We start from the raw sequence: 23078 nt of genomic DNA, 5'->3' as shown, positions 1-23078 counted from the left end.
CAAACTGGAGGTGGAAGGATGGAGTGAAAAAGATTTTGAGCAATCGGGGTATGAACATGCAGGAAGGGGAAAGGCGTGCAAGAATAAAGTGAATTGGAATGATGTGGTATACCGGGGTTGACATGCTGTCAAAGGATTGAACCAGGGTATGTGAAGCGTCTGGGGTAAACCATGGAAAGTTCTGTGGGGCCTGGATGTGGCAAGGGAGCTGTGGTTTCAGTGCATTATACATGACAGCTAGAGACTGAGTGTGAACGAATGTGGCCTTTGTGGTCTTTTCCTAGCGCTACCTCGCCCACGTGTGGGGGAGGGGTTGTCATTTCATGTGTGGCAGGGTGGCGACGGGAATGAATAAAGGCAGCAAGTATGAATTATAATCATGTGTATATATGTATATGTCTGTGTATGTATATATAGGAATACGTTGAAATGCATAGGTATGTATATGTGTGCGTGCTATGTATATACATGTGTATATGGGTGGGTTAGGCCATTCTTTCATCTGTTTCCTTGTGCTAACTTGCAAACGCGAGAGACAGTGACAAAGTAAAATATGTAAATATATACATATATATCCCCTGGGGATAGGGGAGAAAGAATACTTCCCACATATTCCCTGCGTGTCGTAGAAGGCGACTTAAAGAGGAGGGAGCGGGGGGCTGGAAATCCTCCCCTCCCGTTTTTTTTTAATTTTCCAAAAGAAGGAGCAGAGAAGGGGGCCAGGTGAGGATATTCCCTCAAAGGTCCAGTCCTCTGTTCTTAACGCTACCTTGCTAACATGGGAAATGACAAATAGTTTGAAAAAAAAAATATATATATTCCTATGAGTCTTTCTTTTTCATACATATTAGCCATTTCCTACATCAGCGAGGTAGTGTTAAGAACAGAGGACTGAGCCTTAGAGGGAATATCCTCATCACTTGGCCCCTTCTCTGTTCATTCTTTTGGAAAAATTAAAATGGGAGGGGAAGATTTCCAGCCCCCCGCTTCCTTCCCTTTTAGCCGCCTTCTACAACATGCTGGGGATATATGGGAAGTATTCTTTCTCCCCTCGCTATTTCATGTGTGGTGGGGTGGCAACGGGAATGGATGAAGGCAGCAAGTATGAATATGTACACATGTATATATGTATATGTCTGTGTATGTATATGTATGCATACACTGAAATGTATGTATGTATATGTGTGTGTGTGTGTGTGGGTGTTTAAGTATATACATGTGTATGTGGGTGGGTTGGGCCATTCTTTCATCTGTTTCCTTGCACTACCTCGCTAACACGGGAGACAGCGATGAAGTATAATAAATAAAATAAATAACTTTAGGAATACATGGACAGAGTAACACTATATTCCTATGAATAAATGGTTGGGGACATAAAGAGTGTCTATGACAACATATGAAAAGTACAATGATTATATTAAAAAACAGGAGTAAAGAATGTGTGACACACCTTGAATAAACAAAAGATATAAGGGTTACAAGAGTTCTGCCATTAAGGCAGTGCCTTTAGCAAGGATGATACAATGGAAACATATACAACCAATGGAATCAGGCATAAAATATGCTGGAGCTACAAAAGTGTATTAAAGAGAAAAAATGTGATCCATTAGTTGCAGAAAAGTTTACTGGAAAAGAGTAGTGCAACTCATAACATTAGAAGCTAGTGAAATATGGATCTGTGACATCTGAACGGCTAGTAGACTGCAAGCAGCTAAAGATGATTTTTTAAGAAAAGGTTCTGTAGTTTAGACAGTAGACAAAGTGATGAAATCAAAAGATACAGCAGTGTGAAGCAAGTTGATGCTAAAGCAGATTGAGCACTAAGGACATATGGCCCAGTAGAGAGAACAGATTTGGTGAGGTTAATCAAAAAAGTTTACCAGAATTAGTTACATGAGAACAGATGTAAAAAGCATACGCAAGATAGAAGAAAACAGCATGGGTACATCTATGTAGGATTTTGCAGAAGTGTATAGTTATGTAAGGAGATTCTGCAAAAATCATTCTTTTGTATAGCAGAGGAAGATGTGTAACACTTGTACAACTGACTGATTGTTTATACATCATTAATATCTCACTTGGAGTTCTGCTAAATTTGTGGCCTCTTCCCATGTCTTGTCACTACGTTCTCTGGTGACACGTGGAAATCTAATTGAGATTCCATCTGCTGTGTGGATCTGGTGACGAGTAAATTCTGCTCCAGTAATTTCCCAAACTGGTGATGCCTGAATATGAACCAAACAATATATAAATACAAAAATAATGGACTTACAACTGTCTACTAAATAACCCTACTACCACCTAAATCATTGACTTAGCAGAATAACATCTGACTGAGTAAAGTAGGCGTTAAAATTGTATAATTCAATTTGTCAAAAATTTATAAATACACAATATGTACTTTAGTTCTGAGCTAATAGCCCAGTGTTTAATTGTGGAGCTCACTTTAAAAGGCACCAAAATATATGCAATCTCAGGTGAATATAAAAGATGCAACTTTTGATAATGGCAAAGCTTAACAAAATAATCTACTTTAAGTTCAAACAGAAAATCACAAATATATAAACCTACTGAAGTTATCTATTTTATCATATTTATTATACTTTGTCGCTGTCTCCCGCATTAGCAAGGTAGCGCAAGGAAACAGACGAAAGATTGGCCCAACCCACCCACATACACAAGTATATACATACATGTCCACACACGCACATATACATACCTATACATTTCAACGTATACATATATATACATACACAGACATATACATATATACACATGCACATAATTCATATTTGCTGCCTTTATTCATTCCCATTGCCATCCCCCCACACGCGCGCAAGGTAGCACTAGGAAAAGACAACAATAGCCACATTCGTTCACACTCAGTCTCTAGCTGTCATGTATAATGCATCGAAACCACAGCTCCCTTTCCACATCCAGGCCCCACAAAACTTTCCATGGTATACTCCAGATGCTTCACATGCCCTGGTTCAATCCACTGACAGCACGTCAACCCCGGTATACTACATCGTTCCAATTCACTCTATTCCTTGCATGCCTTTCATCCTCCTGCATGTTCAAGCCCCGATCGCTCAAAATCTTTTTCACTCTACCCTCCCAAATCCAATTTGGTCTCCCACTTCTCTTCGTTCCCTCCACCTCTGACACATATATCCTCTTTGTCAATCTTTACTCACTCATTCTCACCATGTGACCAAACCATTTCAATACACCCTATTCTGCTCTCTCAACCACACTCATTTTATTACCACATATCCCTTTCATTACTTACTTGATCAAACCACCTCACACCACATATTGTCCTCAAACATCTCATTTCTAACACATCCACCCTCGTCCACACAACCCTATCTATAGCCCATGCCTTGCAACCGTATAACATTGCTGGAACCACTATTCCTTCAAACATACCCATTTTTGCTTTCCGAGATAATGTTCCCACTTTCCACACATTCTTCAAAGCTCCCAGAACTTTTGCCCCCTCCCACACCCTGTGACTCACTTCTGCTTCAATGGTTCCATCCGCTGCCAAATCCACTCCCAGATATCTAAAACACTTCACTTTCTCCAGTTTTTCTCCATTCAAACTTACCTCCCAATTGACTTGACCCTCAAACCTACTATACCTAATAACCTTGCTCTTATTCACATTTACTCTCACCTTCCTTCTTTCACATACATTACCAAACTCAGTCACCAGCTTCTGCAGTTTCTCACCCAAATCAGCAACCAATGCTGTATCATCAGCGAACAACAACCGACTCACTTCCCAAGCCCTCTCATCTGCAACTTGCCCCTCTCTCCAAAACTCTTGCATTCACCTCCCTAACAGCCCTTCCATAAACAAATTAAACAACCATGGAGATATCATGCACCCCTGCCGCAAACTGACATTCACTGAGAACCAATCGCTTCCCTCTCTTCCTACTAGTACATATGCCTTACATCCTTGACAAAAACTTTTCACTGCTTTTAGCAACTTGCCTACCAAACCATATACTCTTAATATCTTCCACAGAGCATCTCTGTTAACTCTATCATATGCCTTCTATAGATCCATAAATACTACATACAAATCCATATGCTTTTCTAAGTATTTCTCACATACATTCTTCAAAGCAAACACTTGATCCACACATCCTCTGCCACTTCTGAAACCACACTGCTCTTCCCCAATCTGATGCTCTGTACATGCCTTCATCCTCTCAATCAATACCCTCCCATATAATTTCCCAGGAATACTCAACAAACTTATACCTCTGTAATATGAACACTCACCTTTATCCCCTCTGCCTTTGTACAATGGCACTATGCATACATTCCTCCAATCCTCAGGCACTTCACCATGAGCCATACATATATTGAATATCCTCACCAACCAGTCAACAAAACAGTCATCCCCTTTTTTAATGAATTCCACTGCAACACCATCCAAACCCGCCATCTTGCTGGCTTTCATCTTCTGCAAAGCTTTCACTACCTCTTCTCTGTTTACCAAATCATTCTCTCCGACTCTCTCACTTCACACACCACCTTGACCAAAACACCCTATATCTATCACTCTATTATCTAACACATTCAACAAACCTTCAAAATACTCACTCCATCTTCTCACATCACCACTACTTGTTATTACCTTCCCATTAGCCCACTCCACCGATGTTCCCATTTGTTCTCTTGTCTTACGCACTTTATTTACCTCCTTCAAAAACATCTTTTTATTCTCCCTAAAATTTAACAATACTCTCTCACCCCAACTCTCATTTGCCCCCTTTTTCACCTCTTGCACCTTTCTCTTGACCTCCTGCCTCTTTCTATTATACATCTCCCAGTCATTTGCACTATTTCCCAGCAAAAATCGTCCAAGTGCCTCTCTCTTCTCCTTCACTAATAATTTTACTTCTTCATCCCACCACTCACTACCCTTTCTAATCTGCCCACCTCCCACACTTCTCATGCCACAAGAATCTTTTGTGCAAGCCATCACTGCTTCCCTAATACATCCCAATCCTCCCCCACTCCCTTTACGTCCTTTGCTCTCACCTTTTTCCATTCTGGACTCAGTCTTTCCTGGTACTTCCTCACACAAGTCTCCTTCCCAAGCTCACTTACTCTCACCAATCTCTTCACCCCAACATTCTCTCCTCTTTTCTGAAAACCTCTACAAATCTTCACCTTCACCTCCACAAGACAATGAACAGACATCCCTCCACTTGCACCTCTCAGCACATTAACATCTAAGTCTCTCTTTCACACGCCTATCAATTAACACATAATCCAATAATGCTCTCTGGCCATCTCTCTTACTTACATACATATACTTATGTATATCTCCCTTTTTAAACCATCATCAGTCCTTTTTCAGCACACATATATACAAGCTCTTCACCATTTCCATTTACCACACTGAACACCCCATGTACACCAATTATTCCCTTAACTGCCCCATTACTCACCTTTGCATTCAAATCACCCATCAATATAACCTGGTCTCATGCATCAAAACTGCTAACACACTCACTCAGTTGCTCCCAAAACACTTGCCTCTCATGATCTTTCTTCTCATGCCCAGGTGCATAGATACCAATAGTCACCCATCTCTCTCCATCAACTTTCAGTTTTACCCATATCAATCAAGAGTTTACTTTCTTTTACTCTATCACATACTCCCACAACTCCTGTTTCAGGAGTAGTGCTACTCCTTCCTTTGCTCTTGTCCTCTCACCAACCCCTGACTTCACTCCCAAAACATTCCCAAACCACTCTTCCCCTTTGCCCTTGAAGTTCTTTTCACTCAGAGCCAAAACATCCAAGTTCCTTTCCACAAAGAGACTACTTATCTCTCCTTTTTTCTCATCTTGGTTACATCCACACACATTTAGACACCCCAATTTGAGCCTTCGAGGAGGATGAGCACTCCCCACGTGACTCCTTTTTTTCCCCTTTAAGAAAGTTAAAATACAAGGAGGGGAGGGTTTCTAGCCTCCCGCTCCTGTCCCCTTTAGTCGTCTTCTACAACACACGGGGAATGCATGGGAAGTATTCTTTCTCCCCTCTCCCCAGGGGATACAATACTGAAGTTATTTCTGCATTAAAAAATATGCCAACTGTTAATGATGCATTATTTAGATATCTAAAATAACTATAGAAAAATTCAAAGCTGTGATCACAGTTTTCCTCTTTAATGAAAGCTAGCAGTTTGTTCTAAACCTTCTGTATCTATCGATATCTCTGATGCCCATTCCATCTGGGAACTCTGTCAAGGAAGTGGCCATGGCAAAAGATTCTCCACAACTGTTGAACTCCAGTGCTGCTTCTTAGCCTTTACAAGCCACTAACAGAGGGCAACTGTAATGCTGTGTTTTCAGAGGCTCTTATCTATGTTCCTACCATCTACTGCTACCTAATGTGTCAATCTAATATTACTGCCTAATGTTCCAGCCTACTACTTCTGCCTAATGCTCCCAACCAATGCTCCTATCTACTATAAATACCTAACATTTATTCACTCTTTGGTATATTACTACTGTTAGGGATTAATTTGACTTTATCAGAGAATTTTCAATTATGACTGTTTCTAAAACTGTGTCTGTTATTGAATCTTTAAAGAAATTAACAATCTAAATCATAATTGCCTTTATCTATAAATAAAGACAACCCAACATTAGGTTATGTTATCGTCAGCTTCTAAAATTTCAAGGTTTGCATATATCACGTGAAGTCACATCTTTTCAGACTTGCTATTATTGAATTAATCCTACAAAAATATTCAGGTACATACCTCAACCTCCTTACTGCCTACACTTGAAACATGCAATTGGGAATATGACAAATTTTACATGGGAGCATGAATTATCAGTATTTGATATCAGCATGGAAGGCTGAGCAAGTATACATATGTGACAGAAAGGAATACACCACTAAAGGCATAAAATAGGCTTACAGGATGAACTCTTCTCTGTTACACCTGAATTTTTCACTTGGTAGTGCTTCTGTATTGTCACCAAGGGTTACACAATCAATACCCATTAATATATATAATATCCTAACATAACTGTCTTCCTCATAGGGCAAAAAGGCAATTGAGTTCAGATGTCATCATTTGGACACTTCAGTGTAATTCCAGTGTAACTGTTACTATTACAGTAATATGTGCTGTTAATGGGATGAACCAGGTCATATGAAGTGGAAAGGTCTGTAGGGTTTGGTTGATGATATAGGATCTGGGTTCAGGCACATTAAACATATGGAGTGGTAGAGTGGGTGAAATGTAATATTTTGAGGGGGTTTGGGCATTTGGAAAGAATGCAACACAGAGTTTACATAAAGAGTGTATGATTGTACGATAAAAGGGGTTGGTGTGAGAGGAAGACCACTTGTGACATGGGGAAATAAGAGTGAAAGAGTACAGGAGGGAGAAAAATGGTGGAAGAATGCATAGAATGATGTATGTAAGGGAGACAAGAATGGAAAGCGGTAAGTGGAGACTTTTATTGTGGTCACCCCCTTCATGGGAGTTCCCCAAGGGAACAGGTATCACAGATATAGATAGGTAGAGAGAATGGACATGAACAAATGAGGCTATTTCTACATCTTATCCTGGTGCTACCTCACAAAATGGGAAATGGCATATATTTATGATGTACAATAGAAAAAAATCCATGATTCTAAAATCCGTAAACTTCTAGAGCTTGTGGTCAAGCACACTGAAATTTACCATGAACTCACAGCATGTGTTTCCACCAAATGATTAAAGTAAATAATATCAAACATCCAGTAAAGGATACATTTATACATACTAAAAAGAAATAATATTTAGAACCAGCATTATAAAATTACAATATGTTCAGGCCAAAATCTGTTGTCCACATTTCTAAAGTCTATAAAATTCCAAAATCAGCCCTAAGGAATACAGGGATAGGGGAGAAAGAATACTTCCCATGTATTCCCCGCATGTCGTAAAAGGCGACTAAAACAAGAGAAAACGGGGGCTGGAAATCCTCCCCTACAGTTTACACTTTTCCAAAAGAAGGAACAGAGAAGGGGGCCAAGAGAGGACTTTCCCTCTGAGGCTCAGTCCCCTGTTCTTAACGCTACTCGCTAACGCAGGAAATGGTGAATGTATAAAAAAAAAACCTGTATCTGATTCTCTTTTCCTGTTTACACTTGCATACTCCCACCAACTACACAACATCATGCAATGTTATATCTACAGATTCTTACTTTTGGATCTGTAGCCACAAAGTCAGGAACCATGGGTTTATTACATTTTAACCATGAGGGGACACGGTCTGCATCTTGACTGATCTTCACCATATCTAATTCTGTTTGAAGCTGCTCCAAGCGTGCATCATCAATGCCTGTATGCACCTGTCGTACAGTATGCCAAAATGGTTCAAACACATGTTTTTGTTCATCTAGAATCATAACAGCTCAAGAAAATTTGTATATGAACATCTAAAACTTCTTCAAAGTTATAAGTACACACTCCAAAGAAAGGCTACTAAAGTCAGAAAGGCGAACTCAGAACATGAAACTAACAAGTAAATGCATACTTCAAAATACATAATGGTAACTAACAGTTTACCTATATCAAACCAGCCATTTCTGAGAGGACATGCAGAATCTTCTCCAAACATGTCCTCACTCTATAACTACAACTACTATAAGAGGACCTAAAAGTAAAATTCAAAGTATCTGGTATAACTTAACTAAGGAGCTGCCTTCTAAACTGTAAGAAGTTATTGTTATCAATAAAAAAGTAAATGAGGTAATCTTGAAAGATATGGAGATAAGAATGTTATAAAAGGATACAACAAGCTTACAAAATAAGACAGTCATAAACAGCACTGAGTTTCACAATAAATGAATAGAGCACTGAACAAGACTGTTGCGTAATGTTTTAAAAGAAGTAAAAGCAGTAATGGGAAAAATGCCTCAAGGAGGAAGTGTAATATTCTGCCAATTCTCTATTCCTCCAATCTGTATTAGCATTTCCTGAGGTCACTTGGACCATCTTATCAACTTCTTATGTACAATGAATCATGCAAAAAACGTCTATACTATAATGCAAAATGATAAAACATAATAATCCTCCTACATTACCTTAGTGACTGTGCACCACTTGTTAATTCTAGTATCATAGCATCCCATGAGAAAAACAGACATCATTCCTCCTATAAAGAAAGAGAAAAGCTTAGCCTAGATCAATAGTAAAAACTAAAAACTGGAAAAAAAATAGCTGATTAGAAATTCAACCATCAAAAATGGGTCCTAATTGATATTCTGCACATAGCTATTTCCTAAACATCTTTAACTGTTTTCATAACCAGATCCCAGTTAGCAAGCAAACTATATAAAAATGAATAAAATTCTACTAATGTGATAAAGTCAGTGCTTTTTAAAATTCTATTTGAAGTTAAAACATTCAGCATATTCAAGAAAATTTAACCATGAGATTATAAGAGTGACAGCTACATATGTACTATCATACAAAGATACCAATGTGGTGACCATCTACTCTCCATGATGCTGTCACAACAAAAACAGAAAATATGATACCAAATATTTTTCTGCATATAGGACTTCTGAGTGCTGATGACAAATATATGCATACTATACTGATCATAAAATGTAAATGATGATATTGCACACACATATATTTCTCATGTTCTAATCCAGCCTCTTATTTGGAGGGATATTACTCAGGAAGAAAATAAAGTGTCTAAACTATATGTTAACAGATCTATATGGATTTGTATGTAGCATTTATGGATCTGAAGAAGGCATATGATAGAGTTGATAGAGATGCTCTGTGGAAAATATTAAGATTATATGGTGTGGGAGGCAAGTTGTTAGAAGCAGTGAAAAGTTTTTATCAAGGATGTAAGGCATGTATGTATACGTTGAGATGTATAGGTATGTATATGTGCGTGTGTGGACGTGTATGTATATACATGTGTATGTGGGTGGGTTGTGCCATTCTTTCGTCTGTTTCCTTGCGCTACCTTGCAAACGCAGGAGACAGCAACAAAGTATAATAAAAAAAAAGAATAAAGATCTATATACACTTTACAAGCACATGCATATGCATACATCTAGGCATGGTGTACATGCAAGTATGGGTATCAATAAGTGAACTCCCTTCCCATACAATACAAATAGGTAGTTATATACACAAACACATACTAACACACACACACACACACACACACTCAAAAACCACAGAAGTTTAAGTTGTCTTACAAAAAATGTTCAAGAGATGAAGCCCCATGAGTGTAAAACTTCCTCCCCATACAGAACAAATACACATACACAGTCTTTCTTGCTATCAGTAGTTATGCAAAGTATCCAGTGAAGTCAGGAGCTTATGGCAAGGTTTATACATACCTCTCTAAAGAAGAATGATCTTTCAGGTGTCCCTATTTCCAAACACATTCTTCCACCTGCCATCAATGATAAAAATGGATACAGAAGATACCCTTTTAGGTGCTGTCTCAGGCCCGAAGCCTTTTGGTATTTATGTTGGAATGCCTCTTATAACATCAAACAAACCTTTTTTGCCAGTTCCATACCAGGCCCCCAATATCACCAAGTCAGCAGTATCAGCCATTGCTCCATCATTCAAGTAGTCTTTCTTGATCTTTAGCCAATGACGCTTTCCAGGTTCATAAATACTCTGCAAAAAATGGTTACTCTGCATTATACATTAGAATGAAATAAGGATAACATACCTATATACATCAACACTCAAAAAGACTGAACAAGAAGATGTAGTGCATATACAAAAACTAGCATGATAAAACAATACATATGTCAGTCATTACAAACTTAACTAATGACATTTGCTTTAATTTAAAAATGTGATGAAAAAATTCAAGGCTGATACTGATAACAACTAAATACACACAAATTATCTGGAGGATATTTTTCCTTTTTTTTTTCCAGCCAACTTACATTAATATCTTTAAGAACTAGTCCTTCAAGTCCCTGCTTCAGTACTCTGTTGATCATATCCCGTAAGTCCACTTTTTTGTTGATTAGTTTCATCTCTGAGAACATGATATGATTTTTTATCTCATTCATGTTCTCCTCAAGGATCTTACGGCGTTCTTTTAGAGGCCTGAAGAAAAGATGATGAAATGAGATGCTGTCTTTGGTATAAATCAGCTAATCACTAAAAAGTTTTATGGTTATGCAACACAGCAACAGTATTTTTCCCATGAAATTCATTTATAAGAGATGAACATAGGTAATGTTCACAATACAGTTGAAAAATGCTCTTGATATGGAGGAACACTTTCCTAAGTTATGACAGGGAACATATGACTGATCAAGTATTATAGCTTCTCCATTACTAATGACAAGCCTGATAGTTTGCACACTGAACAGTGTAAACAAACCCTACACTGTTGTCAAAACTTACCAACAGAAGGCAATAGACTACCTCAGACAAAGCAGATTTCCATTCGGAGGAACTAAGAAGGCAGTGGATGCTGTCTTGGGTTATGCCATCAGGAGATGTGGGAAATTTAGCCTCAAATTAAATATGAATGTGTAAACTGGTTACTCTTATCAATTCAAAAGTACTGTAAACATGAAAAGTTTGCTGGAGCAATTATGACTTTGGAAATACATTTATTCAAGAAAAGGATACCCACAAACCCAAGTAATGTACTTAAAGACAAGACAGGGTAGAAAAGAGCATGCCATATAATTCTACTTCTTCAAGAGAAAAAGATGGCATGTTTGAAAAGAGGTCTACCAGAGGAGTAGCTGGAGATCATATGACAGAAATACATAAGTTAGCCTTGTATTTTAGAGTCTAGGAATAGAAATAACTAGAGGTTAGGGGTACAGAAATCTAAAATGTGAAGTAAAACTTAAACATCCAAAAGAGTCTAAATGAAAAGCTAAGGGTTACTGTAAAAGGCTGCAACAGAGAAGAAAGAGAAGAACGGCAAAAAAGGGAAAATCTAAGAAAACTGGTTGGGGTAGTAAGAATTTGAAAGAAGCAAAAACTTGAAGAAAACACTGAGAATAAAGGGCATGGAATGTAAACCAAAAAATCTTGAACAGGAAAGTAAAAATTTGATGCACATGAATAAAAGGAATTCAAATTAGAATCTATAGAAAAATAGGCTAAAAATCCAGGAAGGATCATATTCCTTCCTGGATTTTTAGCCTATTTTGGAGGAAGGTTAACCAATGCAGAAGTGGTAAGAAAAGTGAAGGTTCTGCTATCAAAGTATGGAAAATCGTACAAAATTTGTACATCATAAGATTGAACGAGCACTTTTGAGAACTGACTGAACATGACAGTAAAAGAGATACAGGTAATGGTTCAATAAAATCCAAGGTTAGGATAATATGAAAAAGTATGGAAAAGCAGAAGGTACTTATGGATTGGCAAAAGATATGGTGAAGAGTGAAGGCAAGACTACTGCAGAATGGAATCTGAAAGAGCACATGGAAATACAGAAAATTATTGTGTGCCTGATGGTAGGGGGAGTAAAACTGCATACATGTATTACAGAGAAATAAGCATCATCAACACAATTGGCAAGTATTTGGTAAGACTGTGGGTAATCTTGCTAAAAGGGGATAGTGAACCTCTTTAATGTGAACAACTTTAATCTACATAAGGAAGTGGGTATATAGTCCAGATTTCTGCCTACAGGTATGGAGAAAAAGTTTTAAAGAAAAAAAGAAATATACAGCATTTATAGATTTTGAAAAAACACTTAATGTGAAAGCAAATAGGAAGTTTTGATTCTACACTAGGGAAGGAAGGCCTCTAATTACTTTATGGGCTTTCATAGTGGAAGTAGAACTTGTAAGAAAGAAAATGTGGGATGAATGAGTCGTCTAAAAAATGGTGAGAGTATGTGGTCTAACATAAATCATAAAAAATATAAAAGAAAGATACAGTACATCTCAAAAACTGGCTGAACAATTCTTAAATCCTCTTAAAATATCATGTTATTTAAAGCCTATCTTTGTGAACTCAATCTTAATGCTCCTCCCTGATCAAAGCAATCAGCCAAGAACTATTTGAAGAATACTTAATGAAATATAATTACAATAAAAAGGCTGTAGTCTCTTTACAAAAATAAAAAGTAAACATACTCAAAATTCAGAGATACATATCAAAGAAATAATCTTAAGACACATGGAATAAAGATAAAAAAGGGGGTTAATACTCTGCCAAAATACCTCCACTTCTATAAGAGGCTTGGAAAAATTATATGGTAATCACAAACATCTTGTTACCTGGGAGGGCTGAAGTTCTAGCAAGGATAATGGTATAACTGTTAATTTGATTAAATACCATAGCATGAGAGTGATGAATTATGAAGTGAAAACAATCAACCTACTTGTTCATCAAATCTTCTCCATTATAATGAATACAGTCAAAGACAAAAAGGCACACGTTGGCATCCTGGAACTCTGCTTTCTGAAAACAAAAAAGAAACATCTCCATGATACATGAGGATTACAGTTCTTATTACAGTAACATATTCTGTATTATGATACACACACACACACACACACACACATTTTTTTTCATACATATTTGCCATTTCCCGTACTAGCGAGGTGGTGATCAAGAACAGATGACAGATCCTTAGAATGAAGACTCCTCACTTGGCCCCCTTCTATGGAGGGAAGGATTTCCAGCCCCCTACTCCCATCTCTTTTATTTGCCTTCTATGACACACACACAGAATACTTGGGAAGTATTCTTTCTCCCCTATCCCCTGGGATAACACACAAACACACACACACATATTTTTTTCATACTCAACTGCCATTTCCTACATTAGTAAGAAACAGACAAAGAAAGGTCACATCTGCTCACATCCATTCTCTGGCTGTAATGTGTTATGCACAAAAACCACATCTCCCTATACAAAACCATGCCCCACAGACCTTTCCATGGTTCACCCCAGATATCTGCTTCATTTTATGGACAGCATTTTGCACCTGTATACCACATCATTCCGATTCATTCTATCTCATGCACACCTTTCACCCTCTGCATGTACATGCCCTAATCACTCAAAATCTCTCACTCCAGCCTTCCATCTCCAATTTGGTTTCCCCATTCTCCTTGTTCCGTCCACTTCTGACACATATATCCTCTTCACTCACTCATTCTTTCCATATGTCCACACCATTTCAGCACATCCTCCACAGCTCTCTCAACCACACTCTTTTTATTACCACACTTTTCTCTAACCTTTTCATTAATTCCTTAAGCAAACCACCTCAAAACACATACTGTCCTCAAATATTTCATTTCCTACACATCCACCTTCCTCTGCAAAACCTTATCTATAGCACATGCCTCACCTCCATATAATACTTTTGAGACTATTATATCTTCAAACATATCCATCTTTGCCCTCCCAGATAAAGATATCTCTTTCCACACATTCTTCAGCACTGCCAGAACCTTCACCCCTTCATCCACCCTATGTCGCACTTCTGCTCCCATGTACATAATATGAAAATTTCCTAAACTCTAATTTCTAGTAATATCTAATGCTTATGAATAAACATAAATATGAGAAGGAAAAAAATCAATGAACAAGGAATCATACGTCAATATATGTTACTTTTACCTTATGGACTCCTAATGTTCCAAAGGGCAAAGGGTTTCCGGTTCTAGTATCAATTAACAATACCTCAGAATCAAGAATGAGATCTTTGCCATGAGGGAAAGCCTTTGGTATGTATTCCTTGAAATGGGAAACCTGTAAAACATGTCATAATCAGCTTATATTCAGCAATCAATCAAAATTTTTGTAAATATCTCCAGCATGAATAAAATTACTCCAAGTAATTTACAGATTATTACAGGGTACTTCAATATATCAAGTACACTACCACAATGGACAATACCTTGTGAGGCATCACAGGTTTGAGAGAACGTGAAAAGTATGCAAATTTGTTGCCATTCTGATGGACCTGAACTCTTTCTCCATCATACTTTATCTCAGCAAACATAGCTCCACTTGGACACTTCTTAAATGCATAATCTACTGATTTACATGCCTCAGCCTGCAAAGAAAATAAAGGATAATTATCATATTCAAAATATCACTTATTTCAACATACATCCACTGGCAAACCTGTAAACCTATAACTCATTGTATCATGAAAAATAACATTATCAAAATAATACAACCCCAGAACCCTTTTTCTGGGTTTTTTGCAGCTTCAAGGCTGCACTCCACACATGAGCAATGAAAATGTGGACACCTCTGATGTAAGAAGTTCCTCAAAGAGACTTTAATCCCCTCTGTCCATTGACAATGACACAGACTCACAGACTCAGGAGAAAAACTCCAGAAGTTGGTGTCTCAATTTGGGAGTGTGTTTGAACAGAGGAAGTTGAAAATCTTGTGAACTACAGTGTGGTAATGAGATGTTGTTGGGGAAGCAAGACAGGATGGTTTGAAAGCACATTTGAACCTTGAAGAACAGGAGTGCCTTAGATAACTAAGAATGAAAATGACAATGGAAATGTCAATGGGAGCTAAAGTGAGTCAAAGGATAGGAGAAAGCTTTAAGCTCTTAGGTACACTAAAGAGTGTGTGGGAAAGATCAGTGTCTGTTTGATCACAGATTGGCATGTTTGAGGGTATAGCAGCTCCAATGGTATTATATGAATGAGAGTCCTGGGCCCTGAATGCAAAGTAACAGAAGAAGGATGATGAGTTAGAAATCAATTTCAAGGGGACAATACATTGTGTGAGGCAGGTTAATCATGTCAGAGTGCAGTCAGATTGAGAAAGCTGACCGTGGTTTGCTAAGATAACTTAAACATAAAGAAGGATGAGTGAAGAATGACTAACAAAGAAGACTTTTGCATCAAAAGTGGAGAAAGTAAACATTAAAAAAATTCAAACTACAAATTAAAGCAACCAGAACAATTATTAGTTGTTTCACAATTCTACAAATTTAATACCTGGAAAACAAAACAAATAATACTCCCAATATAACCCCACTTCAATATACTTGCCACCCAATTTTGCACAAGAGCTCTAGCACTCTCCCACCAAGACGATTCATAACCATTCATCAGACACAAAAAAAACAACTTCTCACTGCCATCTCACTCTTCAGCATTCTTTATTCATAAATCTTCTAGTCCTTAAGAAAATAACACACAAAAATTTTCAAAATGTAGAGTTTTGTCAAAAGCTGAAAACCTCCCCAATCTCAGTCATGAATTCCATTCCTAAGAAATACATCTATGTGAAACTACACTCCCAAAACATGAATGAATCACACTTTCTCATCTATGTTCTAGGCGTCAAACCATCTCTTCAACATTACAAACATCAATTCACCATAGTATATGACTCCTTCTACCCAAAATGCAAAATCCATACTGAAGACATCAAACACCTACTCAACTGCTCTCCACTCATCCCACCAAGAAAAACAAATGTCACAACACTTCTTGATCAATGGTCCGGGCCAGAGAACATCGATGGTTTTCTGGGTAATGCAGAGGCCCCACAAAAGGGGGGTTCTGGGGCAGCATAAATTAATAAATGAGTATTGAATAAATGAGCAAAAAATTTACATCTTTACTATCATTTCACATACCAGCATAGGGAGAACAGGAGTCATGACTTGTGCTGTCATTTTCAAGTTGACATCAGAACTACTTGCTGACAGAATCTGGTCCAGTACTGCATCTATGTTACGTGTTGTCTGGAATGCTTCATAGGCATCACTATGAACAGCATCCAAGCTGCAGAAATGGAAGTCATGTTTTACAAAAATGACACAGGTCAACATACAAAACAATGAAACTGTTCTAACAGACAAACTGAGAGGAATGCCAAACTCCATTATATCCTGAGTTTTTCCCCAGGGACATTAGGTTGCTGAAGTGTGATGTAAGGTAAGCCTTGTATCTCTACCTGGGGATGGTGGCAGGTTATGTATTGCTGTTGCAAAGAACTGAGTGCTGGTCATAATGAGATGACATTGTATTGGAAGTATAGTATTGATGTTTAACTGTGGAAAAGTTGAATGTTTGTGGTTCCTTTTTAAAAAATAATTCAGACAAAAGGTGTTTCTTATATTTCTCAATTGCAGGTCTTCCACATGCAACTAAGGCTAAAAAATTCAGAATATGATGAACCAATCAATTTCTCATCAATACAGCAAAACTTACATGTGTTTGGCTCCCGCATTGATACGCAAATCTGCTTTGATCAGACGGACCACCATCTTTAAATCATTAGCTGTACACCTGTAATTCACGAAAGAATCTCATCAAATATTAAAAAGTGAGGTCTTTTTGTTTTCATGTTCTATTCTTGAGAAAAATTTCAATTTGTACAGTAAAGCAAGAGAAAAATGTCCAAAAAAGTTAAATGAACAAAATAAACCACTACTCAATAATATTTTCAAGCATCCAGAACGACTGTAAGTCTAGCAAATACTAAACTTTGTTTTTCATTAAGTTCAACACATACTACAAACCAGAGAAGCAAGAAAATTTATACAATGGCTTGGTTGTATAGCAAAAAGGATGCAAATTAAAATATCCCGTTTGTCTAGTTAACCTATAAAATTAGTTTTATACAATTCTGTCACACTTGACAACAATGAATTTACAGGGCCATGGACATACATTTGTACACTGCCATTTTTGTTTTTCAAAATAAAATATACAGGATATTTTTTAGGTTCAAAATCAAGTATACAATGTATGTTCAAAAGTATACAAGTATACAATGAATGTTCAAAATTATACAAGTATGTTCATAATCAAGTATACAATGAAATGGTTAGATGTGAGCATCTAGATGTTCAAAACAGCAAAACAAATATCTATTCAGTAGATCATTCCATTTCCTAAGAATGCTGTTGAAGAAAAAGTACTTTTCCTCATTTGAAGTGAAACATGTGCCCATGAGTGTGTATCCATCACTATGAGGGAATCACACAAATTTACCCTTAAGTTGCTTCTTAGATTGATATTTTCAAAACCTTTGATAATTTTGATAATCTTTATCAAATTACCTCTTAACCTATTCTTCTCTTAGCTAAATAAGTTAAACCATTTGGCTGGGTCTTACAAGACTTCTCAGTCCCAGGACCATCTTGAATGCCTATCACTCTATTTTCTCCATTCTGTTACTGTCTTCTTTAAGGAGGATGACTAATACTGAACACAATATATAATATTCAAGTTGGGATACACCAGTTAATGCAACTTCTATGGTATAGCAGTGTTGCTGCTCCTGGGTGTGGCAGCTCATGCGAGAAAGGGTAGTGAATGGTGGAACGAGAATGTTATGTCACTATAGCATTACTTGCTGAAAAGGAGTGAGTATGATTTAGAGATGTACATGAGAAAATGCTATACAGTGACACAATACCTCCCACTCCTCCAAAGCTAGATGACAATATCTCCTTGTATAACCTCAATTACTAAATCTGGAAAACACGATTCACATATCACATTGTTCAACCAGCAACATGTTCTCAATAAAGCACCAATAGAACTATGCACCACATATGATGCACACTAAGATGGTGCCTAAACTAAGATTGCTAAGCTACAATGAGAGGCTGAGGGTTACAAGGCTGCCTACTATGGAGGGAAAAGAGCGAATGAATTTCTAAATCAAGATGGATAATACTGACAGTGCACTGTCATTTAAGAGATACAGCACCACAGTGACCAGAGGGCATGACAAAAAGCTGGGTAAAAAGAAAGAAAGAAGGTTCAGATGTATTGGTCTAATGGAAAGATGTTGCCATAAAGTGACTAAGGAGACTGAGAATACCAACAATTTACAAAGGTTTAAGATGATATTTGATGCCATATAATGTTTAGAGGAGACAACCCCACAAGAGCAGAACTCTCTCCCTGAACTTTACAAATAAGTAATAACACACAGATAAATACACATGACATTATTTCCTCACATTAACATCAAAACAATGGCAAAATAAAACTAATCCATACAAACATAATTTGTCAAATAAAAAACTTTCCATTCTCTACAATTAGTTCATGGAAAAAACCACAACTGACAGAAACTTCAAACAATCAAGAATGAAACTCTCAGAACAATAAAAGGATGGATCCAAACCACCAACACAGATCACCTACATGAAGAAACTTAGATTCTACCAATGCAGATGCATTCAAACATGGGTACACAAGTTCTTAAAGCTGCACACAACCATACTCACACCCACCCGAAAGCAAGAAACATACCCTAGCTATACAGTTCAATCACCTAAACAACCAAATCTCCTTTCCATAACAAATGCTGGTATAACCAATTACATTCATATACACATATCCACCAAACACGAAGCTGTTACCTCCCTAACATTATTCTCAACACACCCCCTTCCAAGGAGAATCTTTTATATCTAAAGATATCTAAGGAAACAGATGTCAGGCTATCATGCTACCATCCATAAAGGGAAGCATACAAACAAAACAGGCCCAACAAAAAAATCCATTGTTTCACCATCACCAAAACTTAATCCTCATCTGCCCATTACCAGCCCAGCACAGTAAAAGATTCAATATCTCTTCTACAATCTTAAGGACCAAACAGATGTGGTAAACTAACTGAGAGCTAAGGGATTCACAACAAATATAGATGACTATGCAAGGAACATGTGGAAATTCTGATAAGACATGAGAGATTTTACTAAATGGTTGACCAGAAATATCTAAACTCTACATATCACTTACAAAATCTAATTAGAAGAGAATGTTGAGGAAATTGAAAAAAGAAAAAGGTGAAAGATAGAGATCCAACAAAAGCTCATTCTGATGGGTGACATAAGTTGGTTGGCAGATTTACTAAGAAAAGAAAAACCATGAAGCTAGAGGGTCCCAAACAAAATCAACAAAGTTGAAAGGATACATGAAATTTGTGTGACAGAAGGTATGAGTTGCTAACACACTCAACACAAGGTTATTCATGAAAATATTTACTATAGGAGAAAGATGAAATGCTGATAAGAGAAATTAAATTAAGAGCTGAGGTGTTTTCATTTTAATAATGAAGTTAATTGCCACTTTATATAAGGTACAATATCATACATAAAATTCCATAGCCCTCAGTGGCATATCTAAGGTATGGCAGGTGCCCTAGGTGCCACTTGAAGGGGAACACCACTCAACAGGTTTGTCTTTTGACATATGCTACCCGAATGACATTTTCAACGGTTTGGTTTTGTGAGATAATTCGCCTACTTTTCAACTATAGTAATATTTTGCTACTATCAGCTGCATTACTGCTTCTACGTTACAATTTTGATCAAATAAGTCTTTAACTTTAAGTCTTTAAGAGTTTATATAAATCTAAGTTTGCCCTAACTCCTCAACAGTTTATAATTACACTGTATATATCTTTTTATACATCCACTGTATGTACATTTTTAATCAAGCCTGGGGCGCAATTTCAGTGCTTGCCATAGGCGCTATTTCCCCTGTGATAACCCTGCAAATATTGATAATACATCATATTCTCAACTCCAACTACGTTGTTTTATCAGTTGTCATCAAGACTAAAAAATACAAACTAACTTTTTTGCACTCTTCTTAAGAACCATAGACTGTTCCTCATCTCTTGTCTTCCCCACCAATTCCTCTAACAATTCATCAACTTCTTGGATGGACAGAAAGCTCTTCTTAATGGGGGGCAAAATGGTGGACTGTTCAAAAAATTTCCTTACTGTCTCTGCTACATCACCCTGCTCTAAGTCTTCTATCATCTCCTCTAGATTAGTGCCAAATATCTGGAAAAAATTTCTTTTTAGAGGGTAACTAATGGTTATCCAAAATAAGAAAGCTTGGAAATAATACTTTGTTCCAAAGCTTACAAACACTGTACATGGGATTCCTTAGTCTTTAAGGGAGGATTATCAGGTAGTACAGACAGAAGAAATGATATCATCAGTAGATCTTAACCTGAGAACGTCATGCTGATAATCAGATAAAAGACATGTTCAAGATGCTCCGTGATATAGAATATAAGGAAAGGCTCAGGGACTGTGGAGAAAGAAGTCTCAAAAAATAGGGTAGTAGTCAGAAGGGGTAAATTGGCCACCTCCTTTGAAATGGGATGTATCAAAGTATGTTTCCATAATGAAAAACAAGTATGAGCATAAGAAAAGTTTGGAAGCACACCCTTAAAACATATGAATGAGTGCCATCTAGTCTATATGCCTTCCAAGCATCCAAGGAGAGAATTGCTTTTTGGGCTGTACAAAAACATGTTCAATAAGGTGTATGGTATTAATAACATGTGCATCAGAAGGTAATGGAAACAAATAATCATCTAAAGTGGCATTAGAAGATAAACAAAAAAAAATGAGTGGATTCAGCTGAAGAAACAGCATACTGTAAAACGATCAATATGATAAAGTGAAAGAAATATAAGGCAACATAAGTTGCTGGAAAGGTCTATGGGGCCTGGATGTGGAAAGGGAGCTGTGGTTTCAGTGCATTATACATGCTAGAGACTGAGTGTGAACGAATATGGCCTTTTTTGTCTGTTCCTGTTGCTGCCTTGCTGGATGGGGGAGGGGATGCTGTTTTGTGTGTGGAGGGGTGGTGATGGGAATGGATGAAAGCAGCAAGTATGGATATGTACTTGTGTATATATGTATATGTCTGTGTATGCATATGTATGTACATTTGTGTGTGTGGGCATTTATGTATATACATGTGTATGTGGGTGGATTGGGCCATTCCTCGTCTATTTCCTTGTGCTACCTCGCTAATGCAAGAGACGGCGGTTAAGCATAATAAATATGAATAATATAAGTCATTAACAGACACTTTTAGCAAAAGGTATGAGAGACCAGCAGTGAAAATGGTGTTACAACACAAATAAATAAAATATAGATAAAATAAGTTAACAGGGCAGCAGGTTTGGATGGTATTGCAGTGGAATTTATTAAAAAAGGGGGTGACTGTATTGTTGACTGGTTGGTAAGGTTATTTAATGTATGTATGACTCATGGTGAGGTGCCTGAGGATTGGCGGAATGCGTGCATAGTGCCATTGTACAAAGGCAAAAGGGATAAGAGTGAGTGCTCAAATTACAGAGGTATAAGTTTGTTGAGTATTCCTGGCAAATTGTATGGGAGGGTATTGATTGAGAGGGTGAAGGCATGTACAGAGCATCAGATTGGGGAAGAGCAGTGTGGTTTCAGAAGTGGTAGAGGATGTGTGGATCAGGTGTTTGCTTTGAAGAATGTATGTGAGAAATACTTAGAAAAGCAAATGGATTTGTATGTAGCATTTATGGATCTGGAGAAGGCATATGATAGAGTTGACAGAGATGCTCTGTGGAAGGTATTAAGAATATATGGTGTGGGAGGCAAGTTGTTAGAAGCAGTGAAAAGTTTTTATCGAGGATGTAAGGCATGTGTACGTGTAGGAAGAGAGGAAAGTGATTGGTTCTCAGTGAATGTAGGTTTGCGACAGGGGTGTGTGATGTCTCCATGGTTGTTTAATTTGTTTATGGATGGGGTTGTTAGGGAGGTGAATACAAGAGTTTTGGAAAGAGGGGCAAGGATGAAGTCTGTTGGGGATGAGAGAGCTTGGGAAGTGAGTCAGTTGTTGTTTGCTGATGATACAGCGCTGGTGGCTGATTCATGTGAGAAACTGCAGAAGCTGGTGACTGAGTTTGGTAAAGTGTGTGAAAGAAGAAAGTTAAGAGTAAATGTGAATAAGAGCAAGGTTATTAGGTACAGTAGGGTTGAGGGTCAAGTCAATTGGGAGGTGAGTTTGAATGGAGAAAAACTGGAGGAAGTGAAGTGTTTTAGATATCTGGGAGTGGATCTGGCAGTGGATGGAAACATGGAAGCGGAAGTGGATCATAGGGTGGGGGAGGGGGCGAAAATTCTGGGAGCCTTGAAGAATGTGTGGAAGTCGAGAACATTATCTCGGAAAGCAAAAATGGGTATGTTTGAAGGAATAGTGGTTCCAACAATGTTGTATGGTTGCGAGGCGTGGACTATGGATAGAGTTGTGCGCAGGA

The 23078-nt window shown here is 37.6% G+C and overlaps 1 protein-coding gene across 3 annotated transcripts in view; it reads right to left on the bottom strand.

The window, feature by feature from the left end:
* Positions 1–23078, bottom strand: part of DNAlig3 (DNA ligase 3) — a 71335-nt gene that overhangs the window by 23923 nt on the left and 24334 nt on the right. For all 3 annotated transcript variants that reach the window (XR_011712142.1, XM_071657562.1, XM_071657561.1), the window contains exons 7-17: positions 20615–20826; positions 17222–17299; positions 16645–16792; positions 14929–15087; positions 14649–14780; positions 13398–13477; positions 10978–11143; positions 10576–10699; positions 9127–9197; positions 8245–8391; positions 2079–2225 (exon numbers count right to left, since the gene is read on the bottom strand). Coding sequence is in view for 2 of the 3 variants with exons in the window: in XM_071657562.1 (XP_071513663.1) it covers positions 2079–2225; positions 8245–8391; positions 9127–9197; positions 10576–10699; positions 10978–11143; positions 13398–13477; positions 14649–14780; positions 14929–15087; positions 16645–16792; positions 17222–17299; positions 20615–20826 (1464 nt within the window). In the remaining variant the exon portion in view is untranslated. The remainder of the gene's footprint in view (positions 1–2078; positions 2226–8244; positions 8392–9126; positions 9198–10575; positions 10700–10977; positions 11144–13397; positions 13478–14648; positions 14781–14928; positions 15088–16644; positions 16793–17221; positions 17300–20614; positions 20827–23078) is intronic.

This window comes from Panulirus ornatus, chromosome 64 (assembly GCF_036320965.1).
Source record: "Panulirus ornatus isolate Po-2019 chromosome 64, ASM3632096v1, whole genome shotgun sequence".
NCBI lineage: Eukaryota > Metazoa > Arthropoda > Malacostraca > Decapoda > Palinuridae > Panulirus > Panulirus ornatus.
This window is presented reverse-complemented; position numbering and strand designations above follow the sequence as displayed.